The following is a 13500-nucleotide window of genomic DNA, read 5'->3' as shown; positions in this document are numbered from 1 at the left end:
GGCGGGAGGGGGCGGGGGTGTTTGTGTGTTTGCAACTCTATCCCTTCCCCTTTTTCTGTTGCTGTCTTGAGCAGCTCTAGTGTTGAGGTGGAGTTCCTTAAGGATTTAGGGTAAGTTTGCCTTTGAGGAGAAAGGTATGATCATAATCATTGTTACCAGACAGGTGAGACTAAAGACAAAAAGAAACTACCATTCCTCTCCCCATCCTCTAGGCATTCAGTACCAGCCCCTGGGAGGAGACAAGGGGAAGTATTTGATGTAAAGAATTGTTTATAATCAGGAAATGCAAAACTCACTAACGATGAGTGTTCATCAGGATGCACAACAGATTGATTTCTGTGGCTCTTTGTTAAGTATTTCCTGCCCCTGAGATACAAGATAAGCGTAGGTCTGGACTGCTGTGATGAGGAAAGATGACATTCCATTCTAGTAATGGGACTCTAGTATACAATGCGGAAGGTTTTGTGGTAGAATTTGTTCCTGCTACACAGGGGGCCATGTTTTACTTACTTGATTTAACAGTGATTACACTATAAGTTGCTTACAGAATGTGAGCAGCTTGCTTCCTGAGTGATGCTGACCCACAGACCCTGGAATGGTTTGTGTCTTTACCCATGTTTTTTTGGCTTCTGTGGTTAAACCACAGGCCTGATAGATCTACTGAGGTCACATTTAAGCTCTGGGTTGAGTGAGAGCTTCACTCCATCTGATGTTTGCTTCCTCTGATGTTATTTAACCTCGTCCACAGAGCCAGAGGTACAGTACCAGAGGTTTCAACAAGGGTGTGTGGCAGCCTCGAGCACGAGTCTGTGCCCACTGCAGTAACAACGGACACCTTCCAGCTGTGGGGGTGTCAGTCTGCACCACTTCATGCAAATGCTTTATTATTAACATTGATGATAATGGCAGTGCAGAAAATGTCCATCCTGTAATCGTCAGTATGGTCACGTAGCCAACTCCTTTGTTTTGTTCTGGAGAGGACCACAGCAAGGAGTGGCTTACCCAGGACCACCTGGCAAGTTAACCAGAGGCAGAACTAGGAATCAAAGCTCCAGTTTCCTGGGCCAGTGCTCTTTTCATGGTACTGTGCTTTGCAAAGCACTTTCTTTTCTCATTTAATCTTTATAGCCATTTACTTAATTCTGGAAATGCCACAGCTGTTTGATGAGTTGTTATTTGTAGACCCGGTAGAAAAGTCAGGCCCACCATCCTTTGGAGCTAGATGTCATATGAGGTATTTAATCGCCTGCTGGAAGAAAACTAATGTTTTATTGAGCATGCTGAGAATTATCCATTCTAATTAATGCTTTCCTCTAAGGGATATTAATCCTAGAAATGTAAGATTGTTGTGCTTTAGGAGACACAATTAAAAGTCTTTTCTGTTGGACCATTTCAATAGACAATGAGGGCATTTGGTAAAAAGCAACTTTGCTTGATTATTTTAAAAGGTCTTTAAAACTAGAAATAAACTGGGTCCTGGAGTGCACCCATGTAATCCCAACAACTAGGGAGGCTGAGATAGGAAGATTTCCAGTTTGAGGCCAGCTTGGGCAACTTTGTGATTGATACCCTTTATTCTCCTTCTTTTTTTTTTTTTTGGTACTGGGGATTGAACTCAGGGGCACTCGACCACAGAGCTACATCCCCAGTCCTATTTTGTATTTTATTTAGAGACAGGGTCTCACTGAGTTATTTAGCACCTCTCCGTTGATGAGGCTGGCTTTGAACTCTCAATTCTCCTGCCTCAGCCTCCCAAGCTGCTGGGATTACAGGCATGTGTGACTATGCCTGGCTATGATACTGTTTCTTAAATTAAAAAAAAAATTAAAAAGAGCTAGGGACATATCTCAGTGGTAGAACATTTCTGGGTTCAATCTCCAGGACTGAAAAACAAACAAACAAATAGAACGAGATGACTATTTTCCTAGTATAGAAAAAAATTGTTTCTTTTAACCTCAGGTACCATTATTCTTAGCTTATTTTTTATATTTACAGTCTACATCATTCCCTTAAACTCAGCTTTATTTTAATCTAATGAAGAAATAGTTCTATAAGAATGTAACTGGGGGGGCTGGGGCTATAGCTCAGTGGCAGAGCCTAGCATGTGTGAGGCACTGGGTTCAAGTCTCAGCATCACATAAAAATAAAGGCATGCTGTCCATCTACAACTACAAAAAAGAAAAAGTTAGACTTTTCTTAAAAGAAAAACTGGGGCTGTCAATCACTTAGCCTTGAATACATATTCTAAGGGCTCCTAAAAATTGTGCCCAGAGAGGAGTGGGCTGGCTTAGAAGGGGTTCCTTATTTTATGAAGTGGGCAGTGCCACTCTGTGGAGAACATATAAGAGTAACCAAAAGAGGAAGCAGCAGAATTACCTGGTTACAAGGTAATGAAATCCTATGGCAGATTTAATAGGCCTAACGTGCACAGGAGTCATCAGCCAGCCCTGGTTCTGCCTTGGGAACTACTGTGGGATGTGCCCAAGTGAGGTGGTAAAAAAGCAACATTGTTTGTTTGATTATTTTAAAAGGTCTTTAAAAATAGAAATAAACTGGGTCCTGGAGTGCACCCACGAACATCTAACTCCAAAGGATGGTGGGCCTGACTTTTCCTGATGGCTTCCCAGCATCCTTGCAGTGCCCTGGATGTGCCCCCCTGGGTCACCTGGCCTTTGCTGCCAGAAGGCAGGAGACTTGGCTGAGAGTGTGATCTTATGGAGTCGATCCTCCCTGGATCCCAGCTCTCCCCAGGTTTCTCCTAGGCAGTGCGCTCTCCTTCCTGCTGAATGTGAAGGGTGGTTACTATGGGAACATAGAGTTATAGCCATCTGACCCTTAAAGTCTCCTCATGGTTCACGCAACACCTTCTTCCTTAGTTGCTTTCGTTGGCATTTTTCTAATGCCCTGGACCAGATGATTCACTGCCTATTTTATGCAATTTCATGGCAGAAACTTTTAGCGGACCAGAGACGACTTAAGCGAGAGCAAGAAGAGGCCGATATTGCAGCTCGACGCCACACGGGCGTCATCCCGACGCACCATCAATTTATCACTAATGAGCGCTTTGGGGACCTCCTCAATATAGACGATACTGCAAAAAGGAAATCTGGGTCAGAGGTCTGTTTTGGTTGCCTCAAACTGCTGCTTGACCCAAAGCAATATTTGCCTCCCTTCAGCATTGCCCTATGTAGGTCAATTTAGTTCTCCAAACAGCATCTGTCATCCTGGCTTCCCTTAGCCTTGCTTTGGCTCTTGTGGCTGGTGAATGGATATGAGCCCCATTACATTCTGTGCTCTGTATGCTCAAGCATGCCTGGCTGTGGGACCGGGATCCGCTGACGCACACCCCTAATGCATGCTTAGAGCCTCGGCTGCCTTCGTAAGTCCAGTCCTCTCCATGCTGCATTGTATCATGATTCTGTGTTGCCTGTGTATATTGCTTGGAGACCATGTACCTGAGGCCACGTGCATTGGTAGCTATGATGTGAACAATTGCAAGAATCTTCTTTAAAGAGATGGTTAATGCAACTTATATCACAAAAGTTATCAATACTGTGCCATTTACAAAAGCCCCCCCCCCAACTTAGTAACATTACTATGAAAATCTCAGAGAACAATACTGCAGCTTGTGTGCAGATCTATTAATTGTAAGGCTTGTTCAGTGGCGCTGTGGCACCTCACTGAAGACTTTTAAAATGTGAAGATTTTTGCAGTTAGGATAAACCCATGGAGAGTCAGAGAGCTCTCTGAGAGACGTTTCATTTGTTCTCTTAATTTTGACATTTCTAAGATTACAAAAACTTAATATTATCATAGGAACAAAGAACAAAACTTTGAAGTGACTTTATCTGGGTCTTGGCCTCCTACACCAAGGTCAATATGTTGGAATTCTTGTGCTGGCCAAATGCTGCCTCTTTCGTAAGAGATTATGCTGTGCCACTTAACCCTTAAGTAGCCCTGCTGAAGATAGTCTTGTTTGGGGGAAGCATTTGTGTCTGGGACTTGGGGTGGAGGGTGGGGGAATGGGATCCGCAATATGTAGTTTTATAATCTATCAGTATAGTAGATTAATATTAATGCTTTTATCTTTTCTGTCTTTTGAGTGACAGATGTTTGTCTTTTTTTTTTTTTTAAGAAATTGAAGGCATCTGGCAATCAGATTTAAAGAAGGAAAGCTGGGAGGGGAAGGAGACTTTAAAGTGTGGAGAAAAAGAAAATGTTACTCAATTGCCTGGGAAGGGAAGTCCCTTAGCCCTCAGTCTTCTGGATCCCCCTTGGAACAGCCCTGTTCTGAAGGCTCTGGTGATGGGTTGACTCTCATGTGCAGGCCTTCCTGCCTGTGGATGAGGATGCAAATGAGAACATGCAAAGATACCCCTGTGACACATGTAAATGAAGTACAGCTCGGGTAGATGACCATGGACCGAGGCAGGCATTCTCCCTCAGGGGCCCCATCTCCCTACGAGAGCAATAGTTCTCAAATTTGTGCATCAGAACCCCCTGGAAACTTGATAAAATACAGGATTCCTGGGCCTCATCTACAGAGTTTCTGATTCTCGGGTGGGGTCCAAGAACTTGCAAGTTCCTAGGAAATATTGATGACATCCATTTAGGAGCCACATTTTGAGAATCATCTCCTTGGAAGGTGACTGATAGACACGAGAAAGTAGAACCCAACAAGTCCCAGGTGTGGCGTGTTGTGTGGATGCACTTTGTTCTTACTCAGTAGATCTTGGGTGGGAGTAATTCTGTGTAAGAACCCGCTGGAGGCATGAACAGGACTTAGTCTGTGCTCCTGGGGAGCTGGGAGTGAAAGAGCCTCCCTCATACACAGTTATCTTTCCTTGTAGTAAGATACACAATGCTGTGAGAACCAGAGAGATTAAGATGGGTGTGGTCTCTGGAGCTATAGGAGAGTACAGAGGAAGCCGCTGCTTTGTGTAGCCATCGTGACTCCCATACACTTCTTAGGAGTTCAGTGGCATCAGCGTTTCTCAACCTTAAATAACATATGAATAACCTTTAATGAAAAAAAAAATGTCACCAGCCCTCTTTATTAACGTAATCCAATTTATAAATTAAATTATAGACCACACACCTGTACAACTTTATTAGTTTAATTGTTCCGTGATATCATTTTGACAAAACTTATTTACCATTCAAACATGATTACATGCTGCTTTGGTATAATTTTTTTTAATGTTCTCACAGCTCTACAACTGGGTGACACGGGGACCTCCCCTTCTCCCACCCTTTTCTTCTGGAATCACTGAAATTTTTATCCTTACAGATTTGGTCATTGGGTCTTCTTATGACCTTGTCATTTATCATTAATCCCACATCCATTCTTTTCTTATTCATGCACAGCTGTTAAATTATACTCTTTGGTTACCTATAGGCACCAACATAGGCTATAGGCACAAACATAGGCATTAAAATTGTGTAGCATTAACTTGATTATAAGGTGGTTATTCAGTTGGCCTCTAATAATGAATGTGTATAGATAGATAGAAACATCAACATGAAAATTCAAAATTAAACATTCCTGTGGAGAATTCACCACCCGTAAGAATATCTCTGCAAGGCCCTGCCTCAAGGTACATAAAATTATGGGCATATCAGTAAAGTATTAAAGTCCTAAACTAAAGCCAGATGTGTTGGCATATGCCTGTAATCCCAGCGGCTACAGAGGCTGAGGCAGGGGAATTGAGAGTTCAAAGCCAGCCTCAGCAAAAGCAAGGCTCTAAGCAACTCAGTAAGACCTGTCTCTAAATAAAATGCAAAATAGGGCTGGGATGTGGCTCTGAGTTCAATCTTCGGTACCACTGCCCCCCCCCCCAAAAAAAAAAACTAAGCTTGATGAAGCTTTTAAATGCCATTTTCTTGACAAGGCATGATGGCACACATCTATAATCCCAGCTACTGGAGGGGCAGAAGCTGGAGGATTACAAGTTCCAGACTAGCATAGGCAACTTTGCCAGACCCCGTCTCAAAATAAAAAATATAAAAAGAGCCAAGAATATAATGGAGTGTTAGAGCACCCCTGTGTTCAATCCCTAGTGCTGCATAAATGCATACATACATACATACATACATACTATTTCTTTCCCCACCTACTGTTCCGTTTTTCTTTTTTTCCTTCTCCTCTTTTCACACCTTCTAATATTGAAGAGGACATGCACTTTCACTTTCATCACATTGCTCCCCTAGATCAGTAGGTCATGACAGTTGGCAAGTTTAGAGAGGTTAGAGCTGCTCATGGCTGGATCACAGAATTGCACTGGAAGCTAGAAATAGCTTGTTTACATACATGATTTCTATTCTCCATCATCTTAATAAAAAAGAAATAACTACTTTTAAAGATGAGGAAGAAAGATACACAAATAAGAATGATAATAAAGATGAAATTCTTGCTAGAATTGGAGGTGAAGAAATTACAGGCAGATACGGGGGGGGGGCTTAGTAGAGATGTTGCAGATAGATTTGCCAGACTGAAACAGGAAGCGTGTAATAGAGATAAAAGCAGTTAGGTAAGAGTGGGGAGGAGTGACCCAAAGGCTTCAACCCATGTCAAGAATTGAGATGTGATCTGAGGGACAGTTTGAGAGCCAAAGCCAACATCAAAGCAAGAAAGTCATGGGGAAGAATTTGAGGAATGCTATTTGTGCTCCTGGGTGACAGTAGATTAGAGGGAAGGGAAGGTGAAGTCAAAGGAAGCTTTGTGCCAGTGGGAAGCAGAGGTCAGATCTGAGCAAGGGGGTTGTGGACCAAGGGCGGGCAAACTTGATGAGAAAGTGGAGAAGGGGCTGGGGCTCACTTCCAGGCATGGTCCTCTGGGAGCAGAGCGCTACCCCAGCAGAAGCGGAAGTCTGCAGAGGGAGGATGAGCTCAGGGCTTGCTCTGGCTGGTTTTGGGATGATCTCACAGACCATGAGAAATATAGAGAGTTGAAGATGCCATAAGAAGTGAATCAGAGCTTCATCCCCTTGCAGATCATAATTTAGGTTAGGCAAATAGAAATATCCCCTGGAGTAAAAATGCAAAAAAGGAATGTCTTGGGATTTCTTGCTGACAATATTTTCCCCCCATAGCCACAATCAGCATGTTTTGGGGTCCAGTACTTAAGCTTTGGAAGCTTTTCAAACCATCTCTTCTCTAAATCTGACCCTCATGCAGGATACAGTGGACTCAGTGTTCATCTAGTGTTCTGCCAAGGTCAGACACAGGAATTTGGCTCACATTTCTATACCAGAATGAACTGGTTAGGCAAAAATTTTCTGCTTTGCTTTCTAGAAACATATGAAAATGCATCCTTTTTATTGCACGTGAATAATTATTTTAACTTGCTATTGTTTCTTATGTTTAGATGAGACCTGCCAGAGCCAAATTTGACTTTAAAGCGCAGACACTAAAGTAAGTGCCACTGATTCTATTTATTTGTCTTCTTAGCTGCCTCTTGGAAACACAGAAGTTTGCCTATAGAATAGTGTTGGAGAAATGATTAACAATTATTTTTTTAAAATAGTAATTTACATGCCAGGCTCTGCTTAAAATATACTGCATATGTTAACTCATTCATCCATATGAATGGGGACTAAACCCTGTGGATGGGTACTATTATCCCCACTGAATAAATGAGGAAGCTGAAGTCCTGTAAGGTGAAGGTAAGTGATAGAGTCAGGATTACAACCCAGGCGACCTGGCACCAGAGCTGGGCTCTGCACTGTACCACCTGGCCTCCTCTTCTATAGGAGCTCTGTTTGCTTGATGAAGTGGTAGCTTGAGCTGACCCAAGCCCTGCTATGGAAGGAACCAGAACCAGCCTCTAGGAGTCAAACTTTAGTAGTTTTACAATAATATCCCCCCAAAATAAAGGCCTATGGGGACCCACAGGAGACACATCTGAGTGTGCTCCTCAAAGTACTGGCCCCATAAGATGTTTCTCAAAAGAAGGACCTGTTAAAGAAATGAGTGAAGGCCCCACTGTGTGCTGGATTTAGACCTCTCCCCACCTGAGAAGATGCTTTTCTATTAGCATATTAATAACTAGAAATCTTTCAAGGAAGAAACTTAATTAAACTTATTTAGTCTAGTGCTTTCTAAATTTAGGAGAACAGGAAACTCTTCTGTTTTCCATGGAAAACCATTTGGGAAATGCTACCAAAGACTGGGTTCCAAAAGGAAACTTTCAGCTTTATATTTGATTATAGATTGAAACAGGCCATGACTTTTCATTGGCAGCCAAAAATATCATTTCCAGCAGCAACCCCTGCCCTGCCGATGGGAGGCCTCTCCCTGGTGATGAGAGGGAGAGGTCTCTTCTGTGGACGATAGTAAACACTGTGTGGAGGCTGCTCAGCCGTGGTTCTGATATCCTCCAACGCAATACGAATGACCAGGCCACAGTCTCTAGTGCCTAAGCACGAGCCTGGTGTATTTTTCAGTTCTTTAGCCCATCCGCTGAAAGGCAGCTGTGTAATGTATTACAAAGATATTATGTTTCTGGGTCAGGAAGTCCTGAGTTCAAATCCTGACTATGCCATTTACATCTCTGTGACTCTACATTTATCCATCCCTGTCACCCTTAGTTTCCTCCTCTGTAAGATGAGGATAAAAAGATGTCACAATGATACTTGTAAAACATTTTGCACAGTATAGCAGAAGTTAATACTCACACTGTACCCAACACACACACACACACACACACACACACACACACACACACACACAATATGAATACACTTTCCATTATGATTTTATATAAAAGTGGAATTCATTATGAAATATTCATAAATGCATATAGCATAATTTAAAACATTTTTTTTCTTTGAGCAACCCTATGAAATAGAAAAGGTGAGAAGGCTGAGATCCATGGAAATTGCCAACATTTAAAACATTGCCAATGCTGGAAAGCTGGCTCCTGACTCAGTGTTTTTATCACATGCCACCTCCAAAAAATGTCGATAGGACTTAGGAAAAAAAAAAAAAAGGATGAGCCAAGTCCATGGAAAGTCTTATTTTTTAAGCTCTCCAATCCCTTGGTTTTTATCTTTCCTTATAGTGTCTTATTCAAAAAAGTGTGCTGAGGGAACACTGGATCAACAAAATTAACCAGATTTCTTTCCCCACTGGATTTCACCTGTGCTGTGCTCATGTACGCAATGACATTCCAGACTGGTATCATGTTACTGTTTCCCAAACCTTCTTACCACCAGACCTGGCCACCTGGTTCTTTGAGAACTGGAGGAGTGATCGGTAGTTCAGGAAGAATGGCAGCCCCCGGATGCTGTGGTGTATCTTCTCTGGCCACAGCTACAGATCTCACCTTGGCCACATCTCTCATACAAGTTGACCTCCTCCTTTGCTTAACAGTAGGGCCATTTCAGCCCTTACACTGCCTTCATAGCTGCGAGACACTCAGGGTAGCAGATTTCAGAGCTTGCACACCTCCAGCAGGGCGGATATGCTGAGGATCTTGTCGCATCTTGGTGTCCGCACTTGGGATTAAAAGGAGTGGGAATTCAAGACACCCTTAGGAGGGCTGGGCAAAAATGTAGCCAGAGGCCTTCCTCCTCACAGAAACAAATGCCTCAGACTCCCTTCACATGCCTCTTCAGGGTCAGGATCCTCTCTCCCCACTGCAAGACCCACAGAGGCTGCCTTGTGCTTTTATTCAGCACAGAGCCTACTTTGTGTAAAGTTTTCCCGATGTGCCTGTTGTTTAGCTCTCACTTACTGTGGGGCTTCTGGGCACACTGCAAAACAGTCACACCCCTTCCATGTTACAGAGACCTTTCTTCCTGTTGGTTTGATGCACATGAAAAAAGATCTAGATTTTTTTTTATTAATTCAAAGAATATCACATTACAATTTTTGTTATCCTCTTAAGTTTTCATTTTGTTCAGAATTTTACTTTTTGTCTCATTGTATTTAAAAAGAAGCCCTGGTTGGATGTGACTATCATTATCATAGAGTCAAGCAAAGGGATGGATATGGAAAATTGGAAAATTGCATCAAGAGTGCTTACAGTAAATCCACTTTTCTTTCCAAGATCTCTTTTCTCATGTTGAAAAGACAGGGAATGAACATTTAATGGATGTTAGCTTTAGAGCAGGCGCTGTGCATGGTGTTTCATTTGCAGTTTGTGTCTGCGTTCTTCAACTCTGAGTGAGCCGTTATCATCAGATAAAGGAACAGTGACTCAGGAAGATTAAGTAGATCTTCTAGAGTCCCAAAGCTAGTAAATCATAGACAGGGATTTAAACCCAGATCTACCTAACTTCAGAGCGTTTCTACGGTATGATAGAAAGATGGATGGTAAAACAAGTGGGTGGGTAGACGACTAAATGGATGAAATGATAGAAGGGTATCAGTGTGTGATAAATGAGTTGAGGATGACTTAAAGCCACGTGGGCATGCCTTGCTAGGATGGAGAAGGCAATGGAGGTGGCAGGGAGATTCAGGAGGAGACATTTTTGGAATAATGGAATAAACATCAGTTAAGACTTCCGGCTGCATTGCAATGTGGTGCTGTCAGTATTCTAAACTTTTAGACAGCGCTCACAAAGAAATGCATGAAGAAAACCACAGCAAACTAATAAGGCCCCCCGAGCACTTTCAAGTGCGAGTCAGTTTGAATGTTAACACGCATCCCCCACAAGACTGGAAAAACGCCCAGTGTGACATAATTTCCTGAATAGGGCATTTCTCACTTCCAAATATGGAGCCCCCTCTTCTGTAATGTGTCCCCTTTGGCTCTTCTTGAAGTCTCTTTTTGCTAACAAACTCAAGTGTCTTAATCTCGCACGTTTGAAACTCTGCTAAAATGACCTAACCTCTGTTGGCAGGGAGCTTCCTCTGCAGAAGGGAGACATTGTTTACATTTATAAGCAGATTGACCAGAACTGGTACGAAGGTGAACACCATGGCCGGGTGGGAATCTTCCCACGCACCTACATTGAGGTACAACAGCCCCTCTCTCGTCTTCCTAAGGAAAAGCCCAGTCGTGCGAATCACCATTTGCTTACAGTGTCCTTGTGTTTTGTCCCCTTCTCCTACTCTTGCTTCCCTTCTTCCTTCTCTTTTTTCCCCCCTTTCTCTTTTGCCTCTTTTCCTTTCTCAGCTTCTTCCTCCTGCTGAGAAGGCTCAGCCCAAAAAGTTGACACCTGTGCAGGTTCTGGAATATGGAGAAGCCATTGCCAAGTTTAACTTCAATGGTGATACACAAGTAGAAATGTCCTTCAGAAAGGTAAGCCATCTTTCCCGCCCCACGTATTGAGGCTGTCTTAGATGGTTCCATCTAAGACAGGAATGTGACATTGTGACATTGCTGTGGTGTGCCAGTCTGTACCCTAAAGAGATGCATGCTGATCAAAAATGGCACTAAGGACAGAGAATTTTCTGAAATGAGATATTTTTAAAATATACTCTAGTCGGGATTTAACCACATTGAGTTCACTAACAGTGTTTCTAGAACTTTAGACTCTTTTTTTTAATAAACTGTTTAAAACATCTAGTTGGCACCTAATGCTGTGTTGAACACTGTGTTGGCGATGAGATTTATGATACGTAAACAGGCCTAGTGGGGAAAAGAAGTCCACTGGTACCAGAAGGGTTTGAAAAGCTTTGAAGCCAAAATTCACAGGTTATCAGCTGTGCAGTTTGTTGCCTCATGGAACAAAAAAAAGAAGAAGATAAAGGGCCCTCTCTGGGAGTGGTTGTAAGAGGCTTAAATGAAACAACATTCGTGAAACCACCAGTGAGACATGTAGCATCTGGTCAGGGCTCAGTAAATAGGAGATGCCGTTAGTTGCCTTCAAGGAGCTCAACGTGCTTATTATGAACATAATTATTCTGTGCAAAGAACTCTCTTTCCCAGAAATTGAAATACTCCTACATTTCAAAATTCTCTGATTGCTAAAGTTATTAAAGTTACAAATTTTCTTGGGGATATAGGGAACTGAGCAGATGGCTCATAAACAGATGAACTGTCTTATACAGTTAAAAACTTATACAGGAAAATCTCTGGAAGCAACTTATTTGCCCATAGTAGGGGGTCAGTAATTAAATTGTTTTATGTATACAAAAGAAGACCCTAAATTGGTCCATTAGGGTGTGCAACACTATTAAAAATGTAGAATTATGTTTCTTTAGGAAACAAGGAAGTTCACTGTGTATAGTTAAGTATAACAAACGCAAATAGAAAAAGGGGAATACAGCGAAAATTTGATTTTCATGGGAAAAAATATGGACAAGTCTACTTCACATGCATAGAGTTAAATCTGGAAAATCATAAAAAACAAAATATTAATAACAATGACTCCCCAACTTCTGGTATAATGGGTGATGATGGTTTTCTTCTTGGTATTTATTTGTGTGATAATTTTTCTGCAATAATACATGGAAAATAAATTTATAAAAAGGGAGAGAAAAATTGAGTCCCTGTTCATTTTGCTTCAAATGAGTCAAAAACACCATGTTTGCCTTCCAGCTTGGGAGCATGAATCTGATCTCCTTTTACTTCCGTAAAGACTTGAAGATCTAGTTTAACTTCCTAGCAATCAAATAGCTCCACTGCTGTTGGCATCCCTAGCCAGTGACATTAACTCCATCAGGTCCAGCAGGGGCCATTTCTCCTGAGCAAAGGATGTGCTAAATGATGCAGGACAGTGCAGGCAGGGGCCTCAGATGTGGTGAGGCCTGACTAGGACCCTCATCTTTCTGTGTCTTGTAGGGTGAGAGGATCACACTGCTTCGACAAGTGGATGAGAACTGGTATGAAGGGAGGATTCCGGGGACATCCCGACAAGGCATCTTTCCCATTACCTACGTGGATGTGATCAAACGGCCGCTGGTGAAAAACCCCGTGGATTACATCGACCTGCCTTACTCCTCCTCCCCAAGTCGCAGTGCCACTGCGAGCCCACAGGTATCTACTCTTCTCGTGACTGGGTTTCCTTCTCAAAACGTGTTTCTATGCTCTGTAGTGCCTATGGCACATGGCCCCTGCAGGAGGGCTCTTGGGCACTGTGATTACGAACTATCTCTGACAATGTAGACTATAGAATGGAGTTTGGTTTTGTGCATATAAGTGGCATTTCCCCAGCATGTGGTAGGAGAAATATTATCTCGGGGGGAAAAGGAAGGGCTAAAGATAATTCTGAGGGGAAAAGGTGAGTAGGGAAAATGAGAGACTTTATCAGTTGGTCGATCCTGGGAATTGAAGCTGGCGGTATGGAAATCATAACTAGTAGATCATTAATCCCGTGGCCTGGGGTGGTTCTCTCAGTTATCCTGTCAGTCAAGATTGGCTTGCAGAAGACAAAGTTTGAGAGAAGCAAAGTTTGTCTCATCCTCAGACATGTAAACCAGATCTGCAATAATGCAAGAATTCACTGGCACCAGGTTGGAAAAGGAACTTACAGGTTGTTGGCTTACACCGGCCTGGGAGGAAGTAAGATGGGCACAGTAAGATGTTTGCTGTTCTGAACACTAATTATG

The 13500-nt window shown here is 42.5% G+C and overlaps 1 protein-coding gene across 50 annotated transcripts in view; it reads left to right on the top strand.

Moving 5' to 3' along the window:
- The window catches only part of Sorbs1 (sorbin and SH3 domain containing 1), a 233277-nt gene that overhangs the window by 197743 nt on the left and 22034 nt on the right, over positions 1 to 13500 (top strand). For all 50 annotated transcript variants that reach the window (XM_026394892.2, XM_026394886.2, XM_077798802.1 and 47 more), the window contains 5 exons: positions 2950 to 3117; positions 7367 to 7413; positions 10848 to 10962; positions 11123 to 11248; positions 12734 to 12928. In XM_026394892.2, coding sequence (XP_026250677.1) covers positions 2950 to 3117; positions 7367 to 7413; positions 10848 to 10962; positions 11123 to 11248; positions 12734 to 12928 — 651 coding nt within the window. The remainder of the gene's footprint in view (positions 1 to 2949; positions 3118 to 7366; positions 7414 to 10847; positions 10963 to 11122; positions 11249 to 12733; positions 12929 to 13500) is intronic.

The sequence above is a fragment of the Urocitellus parryii genome, chromosome 5 (assembly GCF_045843805.1).
Source record: "Urocitellus parryii isolate mUroPar1 chromosome 5, mUroPar1.hap1, whole genome shotgun sequence".
NCBI lineage: Eukaryota > Metazoa > Chordata > Mammalia > Rodentia > Sciuridae > Urocitellus > Urocitellus parryii.
Note: the sequence above shows the minus strand (reverse complement) of the source record. Positions and strands in the feature narration are given on the sequence as shown.